The sequence below is a fragment of the Pteronotus mesoamericanus genome, unplaced genomic scaffold (assembly GCF_021234165.1).
Source record: "Pteronotus mesoamericanus isolate MK-2021 breed Mesoamerican mustached bat unplaced genomic scaffold, CSHL_Meso_final contig_221, whole genome shotgun sequence".
In the NCBI taxonomy this organism is placed as follows: domain Eukaryota; kingdom Metazoa; phylum Chordata; class Mammalia; order Chiroptera; family Mormoopidae; genus Pteronotus; species Pteronotus mesoamericanus.
Genome location: NW_026555092.1, coordinates 5,931,951 through 5,955,094, shown reverse-complemented (window position 1 = coordinate 5,955,094; position 23,144 = coordinate 5,931,951). Strand labels below are relative to the sequence as shown.

Here is a 23,144-nt window from a genome sequence, read left to right as displayed (position 1 = left end):
AAAAAAAAAGTGACTCACTTCAAATGTTAACATTCATTACACAGTGGTGTTAACATTTGTTAATATCACCACAGCTCTTACCAAGAAAGTCTTTTAAGTATCGAGAAGCTATCAAGCTTATGGTGGCAGATACGCGTTTTCATACATATAAACTTAAAAAGTTCAAATATTATCCTTGGCAACAAATATAATCAGTTGCTTTTTTTGAAGTGACAGCTTATTTTACTTATTCTTAAGAAAATGTCTGTCACATTATCCACATTTGAATAACCATAGTTTTCATCTATTATTCTTTCAGGTGGTTAGTTGAGCTTGCAACTCAAAAAACTGCACAAGTGCTTTTCCTCAAGACAACCATCATAGTTCAGCATGCAGCAGCATTACTTTATGGGCACATCCTATCCCACAGTACAGAATAGTAAAAAGATATGTATGTAACGGTTGAAGTTTAATAAAATTAGTAACTTTTATTGCTTCACATCAAGAACACTTTTTGTTTGTTTGTCTGTTGTTGTTGTTACTTCTTGTGCATGAGGTAAAGAATTCAATGACAGTTTGATGCTATGTCTTAGTATTACTATGACGGTAGTTTAAGCCCACGGATTTCTTTGGAAGAGTCATGGGGATTCCCCAGGGATCTGCAGACCACACTTTGAGAACTGCTATTATAGACTATCTATGTGTCAATGATCCTCCATTTTTATCCGTCATTGTCTCTCTCCTGATCCCAGACCTCCTGTACCCTGTAAAAAAGACAGATGTGTGCTCACATCAAAGGTCAAGTCCCCTGCTTAAACTCTGAATCCTATCCCTACCAGTCTTCCCCAGGACTTGCTCCTTCATTTATTCTGTCCTTTTCCTATATCAGCAATCCCTTCCTCTCTCATCAACATACAAACATGCTCTAGCATTTCTTCCCATTCTTAACAAGTCTCTCCTTTAGGGGATCCCACTGACCCTCCAGCTACTCCCATTTCTTCCTTTTTTTTTAAAGTATATTTTATTGATTATGCTATTACAGTTGTCCCAATTTTTCTCCCCCTTCACCTGGTACCCCTCCTTCCCTCACCCTCCTAGTTCATGTCCATGGGTTGAGCATATAAGTTCTTAGGCTTCTCCATTTCCTATACTATTCTTAACATTCCCCTTGTCTATTTTGTATCTATCAATTATGTTTCTTAATCCCTGTACCTTTATCCCCATTCTCCCTCTTCCCCCTCCCCGCTGATAACCCTCCATGTGATCTCCATTTCTATGATTTTGTTCCTGTTCTAGTTATTTGCTTAGCTTGTTTGTTTTTTTTTTTAGATTCAGTTGTTGATAGTTGTGAGTTTATTGTCATTTTACTGTTCATAGTTTTGATCTTCTTCTTTTTCTTAAATAAGTGCCTTTCACATTTCATACAATAAGGACTTAGTGATGAAAAACTCCTTTAGCTTTACCTTGTCTGGGAAGTACTTTATCTGCCCTTCAATTCCAAATGATAGCTTTGCTAGATAGAGTAATCTTGGTTGTAGGTCCTCGATTTTCATTACTTTGAATACTTCTTGCCTGCAAAGTTTCTTTTGAGAAATCAGCTGACAGTCTTATGGGAACTCCTTTGCAGGTAACTCTTCTTTTCTCTTGCTGTCTTTTAAGATTTTTCTCTTTCTCTTTAACCTTTGTCATTTTAATTATGATGTGTCTGGGTGTTGCCCTCTGTGGGTCCAACTTGTTTGGGACTCTCTGTGCTTCCTGGACTTGTATGTCTATTTCCTTCACCAAATTAGGGAAGTTTTCTTTCATTATTTTTTCAAGTAAGTTTTCAACTTTTTGCTCTTCCTCTTCTCCTTTGGGCATTTGTATGATTTGGGTGTTGGCACATTTGGAGATGTCCCAAGTCTTCTCAATCTCTCCTTGTTTTTCTGAATTCTTGTTTCTTCATTCTGTACTGGTTGACTGTTTATTTTTCCCTTATGCTTCAAATCATTGATTTGAACCCCAACTTCCTTCCTTTCACTGTTGGTTCCCTGTGGATTTTTCTTTATTTTACTTTGCATAGGCTTCATTTTTTTCCCTTATGCATTTGCTGTACTCAATGAAATCTCTAAGCATCTTTTTCACCAGTATTTTGAACTCTGCATCTGATAGGTTGTCTATCTCCATTTCACTTAGTTCTTTTTCTAGAGTCTTGCTCTTTCATTTTCACAATACTTCTTTGTCTCTTCAATTTAGCATCCTCCCTGTGTTTGTTTCTGTGTATTGGGTAGACTTCTTTGACTCCATTGTGGCATACCTGTTGTTTGTTGTAAGGGGCAGAGCCTTAGGTATTCGTCAGATGGTGCTGTATGTGGAAGAGGGGTCTGAGAATGAACAATGCTGCTTGCTCAGCTTTTGCCCATTTTCCAGTTACTTCCCCCACTTCCCAAATGCGACTGGTGCCCATCCAGCTGCTGTCCCAGTGCAGAATCACAGAGTGAGTGGGTCTGCCAACATTCTAGGGCTGTGGGGGTCCTTTAAAGGGACTCTCCTGAGACCAGCAGTTTCTTCCACTGCCCAATCCCCTCTGGTTTTTATAGCCACAAGCTACAAGGCTTTATTTTCCCACCACTAGAACCCTGGTCTGCGTAGTCTGGCCTTAGGCTGTGAAGGTTCGTTCCCCAAGTGACCATCCCAGTGTTTACCCACCACAGGTGAATGTGAAATCACCTGTTCCACTGGCCACAGCCAGCTGCCACCACTGCTGCCTCACCACTGCCACCATACTGTGTCCTCACCAGCTGGTGCCCCATCTTTGTCCCTCCTGTCCATCTGGATGAATATTTCTCCTTTAAATCCTTGGCTGTTGGACTTTCATACAGTTTGATTTTCTGGCAGTTCTGGTTGTATTTTTTTGTGTGTGTTTTTTAAAAGAATTTATTTATTTATTTTTAGAGAGGGGGAGGAAGGGAGAAAGAGAGAGAAACATCAGTGTGTGGTTGCCTCTTACTTGCCCCCAACAGGCAACCTGGCCTGCAACCCAGGCATGTGTTCTAGACTGGGAATCGAACTGCCGATTCTTTGGTTCACAGGCTGGCACTCAAGCCACTGAGCCACACCAGCTAGGCTGGGTGTATTTTGTTTTGAGATTAGTTGTGATCCTTCTTATGATTGTGTGAGGAGGCAAAGTTTGTCTACCTGTGCCTCCATCCTGGCTGGAAGTCGACTACTACCCCGTTTCTCTGTTTCCTTTTGTAAACAAAGTTGTTTAAGAATTGTCTACATAACTCAATAAAGCTGGGGGGCTGGGGAATGACTTTGAAGGGAGGAAGCAAGGGGAATAAAAAAGGTGACATTCTTCTCCTGTCTCCTGAAATGACTCCCTGTTGGTTAAAACCAACCAGAAGATAGAGAACAAAAGAGAACACTGGTATATCTGTGCAAGTCAGCTGCCCAGGTAGTAAGCTGAAGAAAGGTAAAAAGTAGCTGTATAGTGGCAAGAGAAGATAACTTTTAAAGTTTACTCTTTTTACTGCTTACATCCTATCATTCCTTTCATCGGGGAAAAAGGTTTGTCATAAATAAACAAAAACAAATTTCCATTACTCTCTAAAACAAGAAAAATAAAAAAGAGAATTGTCTACACTCATTGCTGTTTCTTCACTTTCAATCACTCCTCGACCCCCCAATACAGCATCTATTCCCAACACTCCAATAAAACTGCTTTAGTCAAGGCCATAGTCACTGTTTCCCGCCCGCCCCCCCCCCCCCATCTTACTCAACCTTCAAAAGCACTGAGTACAAATGAACACTCCTTTCTTGACATACTTTCATTATTTGGCCTTTACACTCTCCTGGCTTTGTTTCCTTTTTTCTTCACTGACTACTCTTTCTTATTTAGCTTTAAAAAAAATCTCCTTAGCTTGTAATAAACTTCTGAAAGCTGGAGTGCTTCAGAGATGGACCCTATTTCTCTAAGGCTCCAAGGACATTTGAGGTCCTCAGATTTTTCCCTAGAGTCCAGGGCTCTCTCCCATTTAGTACTGCCTACCTGGTATCGCCACAAAGTTATCCGACGGGCTTCCAAACTTAACATGTCCAACCCCTGATACTCTCTCAAACCTATTTTTTCTCTGTCTTCTTTCCAAATGCTCTCACTTCTCTAAGTCTCATAAGAGGCAAAGCTGATATTTAAACTAGGTCCCCCCAATCCCAACCCCATCTAAACCTGTGTATTTCCCTTCTATGCACTGCTACTACAGGTCTTGGGCAAGGTGGCCTTTAGGCAAGTGTAAATTGAAACAGTTCACCTTAACGTATTTATTTTTGAGTTCCAGACCTTGGGAAACAATAGATGGGATCCTGTTTTGTAGTCACAGAAGTTTCCAAGTCTATTCTGGACCAAGTTATCAAGCCAGGAAGAGATGGTAAAGATAAAATGGGTTGGGTGGAGGCACAGCTAAAATGAGAAGCCCAACCAGCCAGAAGTCACTGTCTATTCATTCAGCCTCCACCAGAGCAGGGTTTCTCATTCTTGACATTATTGGCATTTGGGGCTGTATAACACTTTGTGGCACTTTCTTTTTGTTCTGTGTACTGTAGGATGTTTAGCAGCATCTTGAGCCTCTATCCACTAGATGCCAGCAGTACCATTCTAGTTTTGACAACCAAAATTATTTCTGGCCACTGTCAAATGTCCCTTTGGAGATAAAAATCTTCTATGTCCTGCCCCCAACTGCACTTCCAGGGATGCACTTTGAGTTATGTTCTGAAGGAAACATGAACAGAAACTTTTTAAAAAAGAATAAATAATAAAATATTCCCTAGCTGGTGTGGCTCAGTGGATTGAGCACCTTGCCTTCGAACCAAAAGATCAATTGTTTGATTCCCCACGAGGGCACATGCCAGCGTTGCAGGGCAGCTCATACTAAAAGGCAACCAATCACTATTTCTCTCTTCCTCCTACTCCCTCCCTTCCCTTCTCTCTCTAAAGAAATACACACACACACACACATACACATATAAAATATATAAAAAAATGTGTTTTCAAATAATTTAGAGATATGGGAAGACTATCATAATATGAAAATATAAAAGTGTTTATTAAACTGTGTAAATTGTACAAGCCCCATTTTGTAGGGAAAAAAATAGATAAGCATGGACAAAAATTGGACGATTTAAGAATAATAATTGTTACTTTATTGAATTAGCCTATTATGCTATTATCCAGGCACTGTGATAAGTGCTTCACACAAATCTTATAATTTAATCATCACAACAATTCTCAGTTATTGCTCTATTTTACCAATTAGGAAACTAGAGGTAACTTGCACATGGCTATATTGCTGTGGAGAACATAGGTCTTGAAAACAAATTCATGAAGCTCCAATGCCCATCTCTTAACCAGTACTCTGCTTAATACACAAAGGTAGTACACCAAACGTTAGCAGTGTTTATCTCTAGGTGGTAAAATTAAAAGTGATTTTGTTTTCTTCTCTATATCTTTCTGTCTATTCTATATTTTCTACTATGATAATTATTACTTCTATAATCAGAAAAAAATGTTAAGTAAAAGTTGTGAAGACTACTTGATAATATGGAGAAAATAATTATTATATGTTAACTTAAAAAATTCACTGTAAAGTATGATTACAATTATGTAAAAATATGTAGGAAAAACAAAGTATATGCCCTGGCTGGTGGATTGAGTACCAGCCTGTGAACCTAAAGGTCGCCAATTTGATTCCCAGTAAGGGCACATGTGTGGGTTGCAGGCCAGGTCCCCAGTTGGGGGTGTGCAAGAGGAAACCAATCTGTGTATCTCTTGCACATCAATGTTCCTCTCCCTTTCCTTCTCCCTTCCTTCCAAAAATAAATAAATAAAATCTTTAAAACACAAACAAACAAAAAACCCCCCAAAGTATATGAAATGTTAATAGTAATTGTATTACGGAGATGGGACTAAGAAGTAATTTTTACTTATCTTTTTCCATGTTACTATTAATGTAGCTTTATAATGGGTAAAATTTTATAATGAAAAGAAAGCAATAATAATCACCTATAATTTCACTACCTTGAGATAACACTGTTAACATTCAATAAATTTCTTTCTAGTCTTTTTCTAAGACCAGAATGATATGAACACTAACCTGAAGGAACTGAAGAGAATTCTCACCCAACCTGCAAATAACACTAAGTTAGATAACACAGTTAAAAACTGGATTCAGCCGTGGCTGGTATGGCTCAGTGGATTGAGTGCCGGCCTAAGAACCAAAGGGTTGCTGGTTCGATTCCCAGTCAGGGCACATGTCTGGGTCGTGGGCTACTTCCCCAGTAAGGGGTGCACAAGAGGCAATCACACACTGATGTTTCTCTCCCTCTCTTTCTCCCTCCCTTCCGCTCTGTCTAAAAAAAAATAAAATATATAAAATCTTAAAAAAAAAAGTTGGATTCAAAACATGATTTTGAGGAAGAAAAGAGAATGGAACTAACATTATGGAGTGTCTCTGTGAGACACAATGAAAAAGCAGAACTTCTGGACTGAAGGCCTGCCTCACTATGAACTGGATGGGACAACAATAAACAAGGTGCTTGGTCTTTCTAAACTTTTTTGTTTTGGTAATAACTATTCCCTACCTACCTCCCCAAAGCATTTCTTAGAAGCTAAAATGAGAAAACAAGTGTATATGTAGGAAAACACTTTGTAAACTCTAAATTCCTGTATAAAGGTAAGAAACTTTATTGTCCTAAGCCAACAGTAAAAAACAGTGATAAACAATTCAACAAATTTTTCCAAGCACAAAGCAAATAATTTCTGTGTGACCATGTAAATAACTAATCTTGACTCAGATTTACCTACCTAATAAAACTGCTGGATAGAAGAGATAATCTTTAGGTATGACTTGTAGAGAAAAACTTGTTTATGAGTTGAATAATGCCAAGAGGAGCCTCTGCAGGCAAAGAAAGGAAAGCCAGCCATCTGCATCTAGGGAAGCAAACTGGATCTCTTACCTGCAGCTCTGCTTCTAGGCCCAGCCGTCTGATAAAGGGGTCAGTGACGTGGTAGCGCCTCTCAAAGCTCAGGGCACCCCGCTCCTGGTAAACAGAAGCAAATGCACAGTTTCGTTGATTTAACTCAACATGATTTACTATGTGCCTATTACATATCCAGCACTGTGATGGGCACCACAGGAGTTAAGATAGCAAGTAATCAGCTTGTGGGAGCTTGCACTACACTTGGGCAGAAATGAGAGAATAATAGAAGAGAGTATGTAAGTACTAAATTGTGCTTGCTGGGTTACAAAAAAAAAGGCAAAAAAAAATTTTAAAAGTAAAGAAAATATTGGAAACAACAAATAGGGAACATTTTCATATTAGCTTGGGGAGGATGGGCATCCTCTTTAGGACACATATTGTGTGAGATATGTGAAGGAAAAATAACTTGCATGGCCCCTCCAACTCTATGATTCTGTGCCTCTAGAAAAATGTCCTTGCCCTTGAGGGGCACTAGTCTAAAGAAATCACAACTACCCTTCCCCGCCCCTCAAATGGGCAAAGCCCCAAAATATTCAGGGATGCAGAGAAAAATATGAAACACAGACTAACATGCACAAATACACGGTTCATGGAGAGGCATACACTCAATCCTTCTGGATGGTGACCACAGCTTAGGCTATATGCCACTTATTTTTAAAATGCTTTTAGAATTTAACCTTTTCAAAGAACTTTCTCATGTTCTTTTGGATTTCTTCTTGAGATCAGCCAGCCTGCAGGCAGGCAGACATTATAATTTAACAGCCTGCAGGGAGACAGATATTATCATTTAACAACAGAAAACTGAAGCACAAGGCAGTAAAAAAACTAAAGTCTTCCAGGTAATTAATTAGGGCAGAGGTGAGGTAAAGCTTCTAACCCCAGCTTAGGGTTCTTACTAGAGAAGCACATCATGTCTTGATTGAATCTCTTCTATTAAACCCCTGTGCTCCTTTACTGAGGGTTTCTCTGACAAAGCCTGGACTACGTCACTAAACGAACTTGACTGCCAGTCATCCATTCATCTCACAGTAATGGAGTGTCTTCTATGTACATCCTGCAGAGGACTGGTACAGGCTTCTGTTACATGTTCAACTTAGCACCTGGAGCAACATGAAGCTACATTTACTCCTGCTACAACCCTCCCCCCACATACTTACCCATGTGCCCGAGTACGTACACACATGAATGTGCACACATATGCACAACATACTGATGGCTCCCCTCTTTTACCGTCCTCCACTTATCTCGGCAGTCCAGGTACAAGCACTTAAGACAAAGGAGTCTCCATCAATTTCACATTCTTGAGTAAAAGAATATGGGAGTCAAGAGACACTGATTCATACCCAGAGTCTGTTGCTAATTAGCTTTGTGACTTTGGGCAAGTCACCACTCTAGACCTCAGCTTCTTTGGCTGTAAAGTAAACCTACGGGGAAGAAAGGACCTCATGCTCTGGTTCAGAGGCCTGGGTTGCTTACCTTGATCTGCCTGCGGATGAGGTCTCTCGTTATGTTGACTTTTGCCATCTTCTCTTAATAGATTCAACAGAAGGAAGCTATATAAAGATCTTCAGGACCCTTGAGCATTCCAGCAAAGCCCAGGTCCGCGTGACACACATTTAATTACCTGGGGGAAAAAATGATCAAACCTTGGGGGATGAAATAAGGTGGGTGTGGAGCCTTGATTTTATGGCTAAAACAGCCTACCAGCCCCTCCGAGTGAACTGGCTAAAGCCTGTGATTTATGACAAGGTGAGCTGGCCCCGCTCTACAGTGTTGAAGAACCTCCAAAGGGTCAAAGGCATAGGGGAAGAGGGAGGCAATGACTCACAGCCACAGAAAGTACTGGAACAAACAATGAATAAGTCGTGTATGCTTCACCAGAAAATGGGGGGTTGGATATGAGTATAAAGGTAGATAGATGCATATCCTGAAAATAAAAACATCATACACAGCAAGAGTCAGGTTTCATTTGCTTGTATGCATCTGTGGTAACCTGTCTGAAACTTTTAATTATGCTTCAAATACCTGATCCTCAGCTTGGCTCTCATCAAAATCAAATCAGTACTATAGACAGAACACACAACCCTCTAACAGATTCACAGAATCAAAGAGTGGACAGGAGATGTAATGGGACCATGTCCAATATCCAATCTGATAAAGAAATCCCTCTTCAATATCCTGATAGGTGTAAGACCTCTTCAAGCAACCTGTTCCTGTTTTACAACTCTGATGGCTAGAAAGACCTAGTAATCTCATTTCTGATAATTTACTACAACTCAAAATATAAGAAATAAAAAGTTCCACACCCAAGTATAGTCATCACAGATTTTGTAAAAGCCAAAAAATTTTTGCTTTTACAAGTTTCTAACAATTAAGAAAGGGTTCAATAACGTATATCCATGTTATATTATGCAGCATTACAAATGCTACCTGTGAAAGAAAAGTGATTACATCACATCTAATGCTTACATAATAACATGAGGCTCTTTCAATAAATATTACCAGTTATATTTTTTTCTTAAAGAAAGATTTAATTTATTTTTAGAGAGGGGAAGGGAGGGAAAAAGAGAGGGAGAGAAATATCAATGTGTAGTTGCCTCTCATGTGCCCCCTACTAGGGATCCGGCCTGCAACCCAGGCATGTGTCCTACACTGGGAATGAAACCAGAGACGCTTTGATTCTCAGGCAGGCATTCAATCCACTGAGCCACACCAGCCAAGGTATTTTCTTTTCTTTTCTTTTTTTCCTTTCTGTTGCCATCTCTCTCTCTTGTAAACTTTTTCTTATGGAAAACTTAAAGCATAAACAAACTAAACTAGAATAAGAAGTATAATGATTTGCCAAATGCCCATCACCAGCTTTAGTAATTATAAATACCTAGCTGATGTTTTACCTATACTCCATCCACGATCCCCCAGAAGGATTATTTTAAATCAATTCTCAAACACATTTCATCCATGTATATCTCTATGAAATAAGGAGTTTTAAAAAAGTAACCATAATGCCATTATCACACCTAAATAATTAACAATATTTCATTGGTAACATTAATCAATGTTCAAATTTCCCCGCTTGCTCAAAAATGTCTTTTTACAGTGGTTGTGTTTGAATTAGGACCCAAATAACACCCACACATAGTGTTTGTCTCTTAAATCCCTTGCAATCTATGACAATTCTTCCTTCCTCTTCATTTTTTTCTGTCACTTATTTGCTGGAGAAATCACGTCACTTGGTCTGGAGAATTTCGCACATTTTGGATCTACCCGATTGCATATCTATGGGTTCCTTTAACATGTTTCTCTATCCCCTGTATTTCCTGTAAACTGGAATGGTAGGATGCAGGTTCAGTTTTTTGGCAAGAATACTCATAGTTGATGCTGTGTACTTTCTATTACATCACATCAGTAGTTATATACCATCCTTTGCCCCTATTTTTTGTGATGACAATTGTATTTTAAAAAGGAAATACAGGGTATGCAAATGTAGGTTTACAGTTTTTTGTATGGAAAATAATACAATAGTTAATATTATGGACTTGATATAGTCTAGGAATTGTGCTAAGTGCTTTATATTTATTCATTCAAGAAATGAGTACAAGAAGCTTCTGTTATATGCCAGCGACTATTCCAGGCCCAGGGAATACAGCAGTAACTAAAATGGGCAAGTTCCTACTTTCATGGTATTTACATTCTATTGGGGAGAGACAGATAATAAACAATAATACAAATAAAATAAGAATATATACAGTAGTGAAAAGTGCTACGATAAAAACAAACAAGTTGATATGAGAGTGATTGATGGGCTACTTTTAGACTGGAGGTCAAAGAAATGCAGTGCACATTTGTGGAGTTTTCTGACTGCTCAGCATTTGAGCCCCTTCCTATATTTTGTTAATTTCCCTGACTCTGGTTGGGGGCAGAGTACCCTCCCACTGTGAAGTGAAAATGGTGGAAACTAAGATTCTCTTTCATAGGCTCCCTTGAAACTATGAGGGGGGACCCAAAAAAACCCAGAATTTATAAAAAATTGTGTCTTTATTCTTACATGGTTAAACTTCAGTCACCTTCAAAGTACTCTCCATTTGATGCAATATACCTACTGAGACATTTTTTCCACAGCACAGTTAAAAAAAAATGTTCAAATACCTTTGTGTCCATTTTCGCGCCACCACTTCCCCCTGCCCACCCACCTCCACCTCCCACCCTCAATCCTTCCCCGCTTTGGCTTTGTTCATGGGTCCTTTATACATGTTCCTTGAATTGACCCTTCTCTTTCTTTTCCCCGTTACCACCCCCCCTCCTTCCCTCTTGTTACTGTTGGTTTTTCTTTCTATGTTGCTGGTTATATTCTCCTTGCTTGTTTGTTTTGTTGATTAGGTTCCACTTACAGGTGAGATCACATGGTATTTGTCTTTCACCCCCTGGTTTATTTCACTTATCATAATGCTCTCCAGTTCCATCCATGCTGTCACGAGGGGTAGTAGCTCTTTCCTTTTGCTGCGTAGTATTCCACTGTGTAAACGTACCATAGTTTTTTGATCCACTCATTTACTGATGGGCACTTAGGTTGCTTCCTGCACCTCGCTATTGTAAATTGTGATGCTATGAACACTGGGGTGCATAGGTTCTTTTAAATTGGTGTTTTGGGATTCTTAGGGTATAATCCCAGCAGTGGAATCACTGGATCAAAAGGCAGTTCCATTTTTAGCTTTCTGAGGAAATTCCATACTCTTTTCCACTGTGGCTGCACCAGTCTGCACTCCCACCAACAGTGCACTAGGGTTCCCTTTTCTCCACAACCTCACCAGCACTTGTTTGTTGATTTGTTTATGATGGCCATTCTGAGCAGTGTGAAGTGGTATCTCATTGTGGTTTTAATTTGCATTTCTCTGATGGCTAGTGATAATGAGCACCTTTTCATATGTCTCTGAGCCCTGTTTTTATGTCCTCCTCGGAGAAGTGTCTGTTCAGGTCCTTTGCCCATTTTTTAATTGGATTGTTTGTCTTCCTGGAGTGGAGTCATGTGAGTTCTTTATTTATTTTGGAGATTAAACCTCTGTCCGAGATATCACTGGCAAATACATTTTCCCATACAGCTGGTTCCCTTTTCATTTTGCTGATGTTTTCTTTAACCGTGCAAAGCTTCTTACTTTGATGAAGTCCCATTTGTTTATTCTTTCCTTTATGTCTCTCGCTCTAGGGGAGATAACAGTGAAAATACTCCTGCATGGGATATCCGAGAGTTTCCTATGTTCTCCTCTAGGACTTTTATGGTGTTGCAACTTATATTTAAGTCTTTTATCCATCTTGAGTTTATTTTTGTGTATGGTGTAAGTTCATGGTCGAATTTCAATTTTTTGCATGTAGTTGTCCAGCTCTCCCAACACCATTTGTTGAAGAGGCTATTTTTATTCCATTTTATGCTTCTGCCCCCTTTGTCAAATATTAATTAACCATAGAAACATGGGTTTATTTCTGGGCTCTCTATTCTATTCCATTGATCTATGTGTCTGTTCTTAAGCCAGTACCAGACTGTTTTGATTACACTGGCCTTGTAGTGTAGTTTATGGTCAGGTGTTGTGATCCCTCCTACTTTGTTCCTCTTTCTCAAAATTGCTGTGGCTATCAAAACAGTTTTTGAACTCATCAATTTTGGTTCATTTTAGAGTTTCTGCTGCTTTTTGTTTCACCTCTTCCACATTGGCGAAATGTTTCCCTTTGAGGACTTTTTTCATTGGGGAAACAAAAAAGAGTCGCTTGGGGTGAGATCAGGTGAATAGGGAGGGTGGAGCATGGGGGTCATGCCATTTTTGGTTAAAAAATGCTGAACACTCAGCGCGGTGTGGACAGGTGTCCTTGTAAATCACCCATCATGAACACTATATAACACACTATAGAAGTCTTCAAAAAGAATTCACTGAAGCCGAACGCAGCCCCTCACAACAATACCAGCTGGTACACTGATGAAAATGGGTTCCTAGAACACTCACCTAGTAGGGGAAGCCTGTACTAAAAGGCCCCATCCTCCAGAAGATAATTCCGGGTTTTTTGGGGGTCCCTCCTCGTAGAGTGTGTGAACATGCCCTGGCTATGCCAACCTGACACGTCAGCCCCAAATCTCAATTAGGATCTGGTGTCAAAGAGTGAGAGGACACAGAGAGTCCATGCTGGCAGCAAGGGGAAGCTATAATGGCCATGAAGGTGCAGCTGGCTGGCTGCAGTAGCATAAGCTATGTAAGAGGTAGCAGTGACCTCATGGACTGGTTCTAGAAATGATTTTGACTCTGGATCCTGGCTGCTACCCAGTTTCCTTTGTTTTAGCTCACTCTTCAAGGCTGGCTTTGTGGCCTTCCATGATGTTTTGTGACTGTCCCTAATATCCTTTCAATAATCAGCCAGAGTTGGTTTCTGTTGCTTACAACTACAAATCCTACCTGATACAGAGAGGCTCTGTGAAAAGATGACTTTTAAGCTAAAACATGAATGACAAGAAGTCACAAAGACCTAGGGGAGGACCCTTCTGAACAGAGAGAACTAGTGCTAAAGCCATGGAGGAAGAGGGGCTCAAAAAGCTTGTATGGTAGATGCTATTACTATTATTTTACAGATGATGAAATAGAGTAATAGACATGAAACAATTTTCACAATGCAACACAGCTAATAAACTGGAACTGGAATGCCAACCCAGAATTGTATGCACACTCTTAACCACTATGATATGTAATTTCCTAGAATAGTGATCATTATGAGAATCTAACAAAAGAGCCAACTAAATTGTCACTAGTCATTCATTAATTTTCTTAAAACATTAACCGAGAATTGATTATCCCGAGAATTGATTATCAAGTATCAAGCACCATGCTAGACATGTGGGAGTACTAAGATGAAAGACATAATACATATAACTAAGCAAAGAGTCAAAGGCAAGGGACTTTAGCTAAGATTGGTGTGTGGCTTGGAAATACTAAAAGGAACAACAGGAGGAGCCCTAGCCACGTGGCTCAGTTGAAGCATTGCCCCCATATGCCAAAAGGTTGTGGGGTTTGGTTCCCACTCACGGCACATGCCTAGGCTGCAGGTTCAATCCCCAGTCAGGGTGCTTATGGTAAATAACCAATTGATGTTTCTCTCTCTCACAGAGCTGTTTCTTTCTCCCTCTCCTTCTCCTTCTTTCTCTCTACCCCTCTTCCTCTCTAAAATCAATTAAAAAAAATATCCTCAGGTGAGGATTAAAAAAATAAAAGGAACAACAGGAAGAGAAAGCAGAGAAACCAGACAAGCAAAAAAAAAAATACTATAATGCAGGTAAATGGTAAAATGGAAACTGGAATTTTAAAATGAAATGGAATTCATTAAAATGGAATTTTAAAATAATATTAGACTAATATGCAGAGGTTTCAAAAACCAAACATTAAGCCCTGACTAGTGTGGCTCCTTTGGTTGGGCGTCGTCCCGAAAAACTAAAGACTGCTGGTTCAATTTCCAGTCAGGGCACATGCCTAAATTGCAGGTTCAGTCCCTGGTCAGGGCACACATGAGAGGCAACCAATCAATGCTTCTCTCTCACATGGATGTTTCTTTCCCTCCCTTACCCTCTCCCTAAACATAAATAAAATCTTTTTTTAAAAAACATAAAATTGAATAACTCAGTTGGCATTTTGGTGAACATTTATGTTCCCATCCTAAGAAGAAACTGCTCATTCTGGGGCACAGCCCACCTCCCCTCTCAAGGAAACAGGGATCCACTACCTTTCCACAGACTTTAACAGGCAGACAAGCACAAATGGAAATATTTCTAAGTAGGGATTATTTAAAAGGTTAACATCAGGAAAGAAATACCTCAAATCTACCAAGAAACATAACTAGTTTCATACTTCAGTCCAAAAGTCTCTCAAATACAAATAATCAGATCAATAAATGGTTATTTGAATATGAGATTTAATCATGGCCGAATTTTAAAAGCATTATTTTAAGGCTCTGAAACAGTCAATTCTACATAGTAAAGAACTCATAGATATGGAATGATATGAATGAATGACTTGGAATTGACAAAAGGAAGTTTTATATACATGATTAAACACTAAAAAGGACTAAATCAAGGGGATTTCAATCTCAGGTGCAGCAAAGTACATAATGTTCAGTTCTGTCAAGAGGCAAAAAGACTGAAATAAGTGACTTCAAGTATCAAAAAAATGTAATTTTCAGTGCCTCCTCTGCCAAATACTGCACTAGACTTTGAAAATATAACAAAGAACAAAGACCCTTCTTTTGAAGAGCACACAATACAGTTGTCATTAATTGAATATCAATGGCACCAAGGCTATTGTAATCAGAGCTCCATAGAGGGACTGAAAAAGGCTAATTTAATTGAATGACTGAAATTAATAACTAGGACAGTAAATTCAGAAGTAACAACACGGAATAATATATTAAATCTTGTTTATATTGATTTATTCCTAAATCTTAGAAGAAAGTACAAAAATGATCATGGGAGAACTAAACATGACAGTAGTGCAAAAAAAAAAACTTGGAAATCACTAATGAAAACTGAGGACTTTAACACACCACAAGCAACTTTAAATGTATATTCTTCATTCTAAGAATAGCACAGTTAACTGGATATACCCTTATTTAAACACTTAGAGCTCTAATAACATTGATAGTTAATATTGATAACATGAAAACTCAACAAAAACTTTCTCTAGCTAGAGTAAAATGGTTTAAGAATGGCATCTGCTGTTATTTAGGATATTGCAGGCCGGCTCTAGTTGATACTCAGTGAAAAGGACAAAGGAAAAAGCCAGTTTCCAGGAGCTGGGAATATGAAAATATGAAAATACCTAAGGCACAAAGGAAAACATATGACATAATGTTATAAAGAAAATATGAACTGCAATGCACATGTTACACCTCCCAAAAGGCATTCTGTTACTGGAGCTCCATGTCGCACGGTCACATGTCACCAGTTAACCTCATCTCTTCCACAAACTTTTAACTTAGCCTCCTGGGAAACTTTCTTTCATGGACATCTCTCTGCTGTTATAAGGGAAAACTAATAAGAAAATAAAAATCACCCTGGCTGATGCGACTCAGTGGATTGAGCACCACCCTGCAAACCAAAGAGTCGCCAGTTTGATTCCCAGTCAGGGCACATGCCTGGGTTGTGGGCCAGGTCCCCAGTGGGGGGCATGCAAGAGGCAACCACACATTTATGTTTCTCTCCCTCTCTTTTCTCCCTCCCTTCCCCTCTCTCCCTAAAAATAAAATAAAATCTTTAAAAAAATAGAAATTCCAATTAACAGCTCAATTTGGAGGAATTAATTTAATTCATAATGCAAAGGGTACTATAATAGCCTGAGGTCAAACAGACTTTGGAAAAAAGTACACTTGGCAAAGAATACTCATGTGGATGGAACCAGAGATTGAATGGTAATATCCAAACAAACCTATCTGAGGTGTGCCATGCCCTGTCTTGGGCTCTGGATAATGTGGCAGAAAAACAGACTTAAAATTCTTAGGCCTGAATTCCAGCCCCATTGTTAAGCCAATTAGTACATTCTCAGACAAGTTACTTAACCCTTCTGAGTTTCAATTCTCTCATTTGTAAAATGGAGATGCTAACTATTTCAATGGGTTGTTTTGAGGAATAAATGATGAAATATATGAAAGTTCAAAATAGTACCTGTATCATAGTAGGTGTTCAACAGATGTTAGCTAAATCTGAATTCTCTTAAGATCTGATATAGTTAGATAGCTCCTGTTATCTATCTTCAGTGGCATCCTTTATAGCTTTTCTCCCTTACTTCCTTCCCTACCAGAGAAATAAAGCTGGCATTGGAGATTCCATTGTAGGATGCTAGGGTACAGAGAGTAGGATGTCTTTATTACCTCTGCTAACTTTGATGCAAGATCAGGAGGGAAAAAAAGGGACTTTGTTGAAAACAAGGGAATTCCATACAAAAATATGCACAAATTGTATCCATAATAGCTAAAAGGTGGAAACAACCCAAATGTCCATCAGTTGATGAATGGATAAACAAAATGTGGTATATCCATACAACAGAATATTATTTGGCCATAAAAAGGAATGAAGTACAAAGGCATGCTATATCATGGATGAACCTTGAAGACATTATGCTAAGTGAAGAAGCTCATATTAGCATATAATTTCATTTATATGAAATATCCAGCATAGGCAAATCTATAGAGATAGAGAAGATGATCTCTGGTGTCTTAGGGCTATAGGAGATGGAAGATAGAGGGGTCATAGCTAAAGAATACGTTTTCTTTAAAAAAAAAAAAAAATTGAAGTGAGCCCTAGCTGGGCAGCTCAGTTGGTTGGACAGTTGTTCTCAGCACCAAAAGGCAACGGGTTCAATCCCTGGTCAGGGCACATACCTAGGTTGCAGGTTCGATCCCAGGTGGGGTGCATACAAGAGGCAACTGATACATGTTTCTTCCACATCAATGTTTCTCCACCCCTCCTCAAAATCAATAAACATATCCTCAGGCAAGGATTAAAAAAAAAAATCAAGATCCTTCTTTCCCTCTCCCACAATACCTTGCACTCTTTCTTTCCAACTTGGACTGGTATAATAGCTCCCACAAAGAAGGGTGGCGAGAAGGACCGTTCTGACATCAACGAGGTAGTGACCAGAGAGTACACCATTAACATCCACAAGTGCGTCCATGGGATGGGTTTCAAAATGCATGCCCCTTGGACACTCAAAGAGATCTGGAAATTTGCCATGAAGGAGCTCCAGATGTGCTCACTGGCACCAGGTTCGACAAAGCCCTTTAAACCAAAGGAATAAGGCATGGCCCATACCGTATCCAGGTGCAGTTGTCCAGAAAATGTAATGAGGATGAAGACTGACCAAACAAGCTCTAAACACTAGTGACCTATGAACCTGTCGCTACTTTCAAAATCTACAAATAGTTAATGCGGATGAGAACTAATTGTTGATTGTTGAATAAAGTTATAAAGTTGCCAACAACAAAAAAAAAGGAAGTGAAATTTATATAAAACTAATCATTTTAAAGTGTACAATTCAGTGGTATTTAGTACATTCACAATGAAAGTGTACAATTCAGTGGTATTTAGTACATTCACAATGTTATGCAATCATCACCTCTAGCTACTTCCAAAACATTTTCATCACCCAAAAAGAAAACCCCACACCCATTAAGCAGTCAGCTCCTATTCCCTCTCCCCTCTAGCACCTGGCAACTACCAATTTGCTTTACATATCTATGAACTTACCCATCCTGGGTTTTTCATATGAATGGAATACTACATTATGTGACCTTTTGTGTCTGGCTTCTTTCACTTAGCTTAATGTTTTACATTCATCCATGTTGTAGCATCTATCAGCACTTCATTCTTTTTTATGCCTGAGTTAGTATTGCTCTGCCATATTGTATTTATCTATTCATCTGTTGGCTGTTGTGAATAGTTCTGCTATGCATATTCGTGTACAAATATCTGTCTGAATACCTGTTTTCAATTCTTTTGGATATATACTAGGAGTGCAATTGCTGGGTCATATGACAATTCTACATTTAACTTTTTGAGGAATGGCCAAACTGATTTCCACAGCAGCTGTACCATTTTATAGTCTCACCAGCAATGTACAAGGGTTCTAATTTCTCCATAGCCTCACCAGCACTTGCCTTCTTTCTTTTTTTTTTCTTTTTTTTTTTTTTTAATTATAGCCACCCTAGTGGGTATTAAGTGGTATTTCACTGTGGTTTGGGGTTTCTTTTTGAGGTGATAAATGATGTTCTAAAACTGACCATGGTGCCTTGGCCGGGTGGGTCAGTTGGTTGGAGTGTCATCTCATATACTGAAAAGAAGGAAAAAAATGGTTGTGGGTTTGATCTTTGATCTGCTGGGGCGCATATGGGAGACAAACAATTGGTGTTTCTGTTTCTCTCTCTCCCCCCCCCCTTCCTTTCTCTAAAATCAATGAAACATATCCTTGAGGATTAAAAAAAATTAAAACTGATGGTGGTAATTGTTGTACATATCTGTGAGTATACTAAAAACCACTAAATTACATATATACTTTAAATAGGTGAATTGTATGATATGTGAATTATATCCCAATAGTTATTATATTAAAAAAGGAACTACTGACATAGGCAAAAATATGGATGAATCTCACAGATTCTGAGCAATAGAAGCCAGACATTAAAAAGTACATACTGTATGATTCCTTTTATAAGAAGTTCTAGAACAGGCAAAACTGTTATAAAAATAAATCAGAAGCGTTACCTGGAGGCATGGAGGCTGACAAGGAAAGGGCACCAGGGAATTTTCTAGAATAATAAAAAAGTTCTATATATTGATGGGAGTATGGTTACATGGGTATTAAAAGGATGAGTTACATGGGTATATCCATTTGTCAAAATTGTACAATCAGGATTAGTCCATTTTAATGTTTGTAAATTTTACCTAAAAAATGGAAGGGATGGGTAGAAAGCAGGGGAGGTATAGAGGAAACAAGAATGGCAGAATTTTAACAGTTATTGAAATAGGATGAAGAATGCATAGAGGTTCCTTATTCTATTCTGTTTTCTTTGTATATTTAGAATTCTAATAAAGTCCTTTTAAAAATCTTTCTTTCCTAGTATAGTCATTCAAAACATGGGAGACTGATCAATGAAATGGACAACCATTAAACATACATAGTTGAAAAATCAGGTTCAAGATATATATATAGCCATCCCAGCCTTGGTGGAAAAAAAAAGACAAACCAAAACATATACATACCTATAAAGCTATAAGAAGATATGCACCAAAACTGTGAGCACTCTGGTAGGACAACAGGTAATTTTTTTTCTCTCTGTTCCTCTGTATTTTCCAAGTATTCTATTTTACATATTTACTACTTATATAATAATATAGAAAAAGCTGTTAGGAACCAGCTTGGGACTGAAAAAAACTTGAGTTTGAATCTGCCTCTACTATACACTAGGTTGTGTGATATTGAGCAAAACCATTTAGCTTTGAGATCCTAGGTTTTTGTTTGTTTTTTTAACCTGCCATGTAGGTATATATAATGATATCTATCTCATAGGGTTATTGGGAACATTAATGAGATAATACACTGTAAAACACTTAGTACAATATTGGATATGTGGTAAGTGCTCAAGAAACACTGGATATTTCTTCACTGTTACATGTAGATAATAGTACCTACCTTAGTGCTGTTGTGAGAATTACATGGGATAACTACATAATTTACTAAGTGTGAGTGACAATTTTATTTCCACTAAGAAAAAAAATTGTTTGTTAAGAAAGCCTCCTCTCAAAAAGTTAAACATAGACTTAGTTACCGTATGAACCAGAAATTCCACTCCTAGATATATACCCAAAAGAAATGAAAACATATGTCCACATGAAAACCTGCACATGAATTTTCATAGCAACATTGTTTAGTATTGTATAGTAGCCCAAAAAGTAGAAACAACCTAAATGTCCATCCATGCATATAAAATGTGGTCTATCCATATAATGGAATATTATTCAGACATAAAATGGAACAAAGTTCTGACTCATGTTACAACCTAGATGAAACATCATGTTAAGTGAAAGAAGCCAGTCGCAAAAGAAATATATTGTATGAATTCTTTTATAGTAAATGTCAAGAATAGGAAAAGCTATAGAAAGAGAAAGTAGACCAGTAGCTACCTAGGGTTCAGGGAGAAGATGTGTGTCATTGGGGTAGAGACGGTGATAGCTAAAGGATATGGGTTTCTTTGGGGGTCAGTTGATGAAAATGTTCTGGAATTAGAGAGTGGTGATGGTTGCACAGCTCTGTAAATACATTAAAAACTGTAGAATTGTATACATTAAAAGCCTAAATTTTACTTTCACTTATTTGTGAATTATATTCAATTATAAAGACGTTCCCAAACCCTTTCTTCTTTTCTCTACCTCAAAATCACAACTTATGACAATTTAGTCCTCACCCTTTCCTTTCCTTGTCTGTCTCCTATGTTGAACTGTAGTTATTTATGTGGCTTCTCTTTCTTAAAATACTAAAAACATCCTGAGGGCCAGTTCTTCATCTGATTCACCTACAGATCCTCCCAGGCTTCTAAGGAGTGATGTGGGCTTAATACATGCTAATAAATACTTGCTGAATGAATTATAGCATGACTACCATACATATATATGGTGTTTTATACCTTCCAGAGTATTTTGTTCATGCTTTTAATGTGAACTTTACAATAATCCTGTGAGGAAGTTTGAAAGCTATTATCATCCCCATTTAACAAGGAAGAGCTGAAGCACAATGCTATGTGGTACTGAGGAAGAAGTACTGGACTGGAATCTACAGTTTTGTGCTCCAGACCAGGCTCTGCCTCTAACTGGCTGTATGACAGACCCTCAATGAGGCATTTCACTGTGTCCTATTTCCTCATCTGTAGAATTAGAGGTAGACTCTGAAATGAGCTATAAAACCCCTTTCAATGCCACTATCCTGTAATTCTAAGGACACACTGCCAGGGAGCAGTAGAGTGGAAGTGGAATCCAAGTCATCTATATTCTCTTTCCTCTGGACATGCTGTTTCCCACTGCAGGGAGTTGCCCCCAGCAGGAGTGACAACTGACCCCTTTTTAACATTCTGAATTATGCAAAAGATATATGCAAGTTTCCTTCCATTCTACTTGTGGTAGTTTTCCTATTGGAGCAATCCTACGGAAAAGGGGGAAAAAAGCACTTCCAAAGCATAAAGGTCATTGGAAGTAGCATAATAAAAGAGGCTGTGGAGTTGACAGACTTAAGGTTCAAATCCTAGTTCCGCCACCTACTTCCTGTGTGACAGCATTTCTAAGTGTTGGTTTCCTAATTTGTAAAACAGGGATAACAGCCCTGGCTGGTGTGGCTCAGTGGATTGAGCGCCAGCCTGTGAACCAAAGGGTCTCTGGTTTGATTCCCAGTCAGGGCACATGTCTGAGTAGCGGGCCAGGTCCCCACTAGGGGTGCATGAGAGGCAACCATACATTGATGCTTCTCTCCCTCTTTCTCTCTCCCTTCCCCTCTATCTAAAAATAAATAAATAAATAAAACCGCGGGGGGGGGGGCGGAGCGCGGGCAGAAACAAACCACAGGGATAATAGTGCCTTCCTTTGCAGAGTGATAAGGAATGGAAGAGCCAAGTAAAATACCTGCCACTGAACTCGGTAAATATTTATAGAACATTCTAAGCATTTCACAAATGTTATTTTACAACTACTCATAACCACGCTACAAGACAGGTACTATTATTATCCTCATGTTACAGATGAAGGATCTGAGGCATAGAGAAGTTAATTTGCCCAAAATGGGGAGTCAAACTAGATGGTTTAATTGCAGGACCCACACTATTGGCCATTAAAAAAAATAGTTACCGGCCCTGGCTGGTGTTGCTCAGTGGACTGGGCACTGGCCTGCGAACTGAAAGGTCGCAGGTTCGGTTCCCAACCAGGGCACATGCCTGGGCTGCGGGCTGGGTGCCCAGTTGAGGGTACAGGAGAGGCAACCCAGTCGGTTGATATTTCTTTCACGCTTTGATGTTCATTTCTTTCTCTTTCTCCCTCCCTTCCTCTTTCTCTAAAAATAAATAAAATCTTTTTTAAAAATACAGTTACTATTGCCCTGGATGGTGTGGCTCAGTGGATTGAGTGCCGGCCTATGAACCAAAGTGTTGCCGGTTAGATTCCCAATCAGGGCACATGCCAGGGTTATGGGCCAGGTTCCCAGTGGGGTGCGTGCGAGAGGCAACCACACATTGATGCTTCTCTCCCTCTCTTTCTCCCTTCCTTCTTCTCTCTCTAAAAATAAATAAAATCTTTTTTTAAAAAAAAGTTACTATAACTATCTGTAATCAGTAGTCGTGCATAAAAGAAATTTTGCCTCCTCCCACTTGTTAGGGTTAAGCTGAAGAATCACAATCACCTTGACTCTGCTGGTCTCAAACACAAATTTGAAGAGTGCATTTCAGTGTCATGGACTAAGTTGGCACAAGGAGAGCATCTGGAAAAGGTGTGTTTGGTAGGACAGGCCCAACAGCAAAGCATCTTTAGAAAAGTTCTTTGCCATTTTCGAAGCTCCGGGCTCAAACAAGTCCATATGGGGCCCACAGAAGCTTTCTCTGTG

General features: G+C 39.0%; 1 protein-coding gene across 2 annotated transcripts in view; it reads right to left on the bottom strand.

The window, feature by feature from the left end:
• Positions 1-23,144, bottom strand: part of WDTC1 (WD and tetratricopeptide repeats 1) — a 69,225-nt gene that overhangs the window by 41,188 nt on the left and 4,893 nt on the right. For both annotated transcript variants that reach the window (XM_054571809.1, XM_054571811.1), the window contains exons 2-3: positions 8,470-8,617; positions 6,970-7,053 (exon numbers count right to left, since the gene is read on the bottom strand). In XM_054571809.1, coding sequence (XP_054427784.1) covers positions 6,970-7,053; positions 8,470-8,517 — 132 coding nt within the window. In that variant the 5' untranslated portion in view covers positions 8,518-8,617. The remainder of the gene's footprint in view (positions 1-6,969; positions 7,054-8,469; positions 8,618-23,144) is intronic.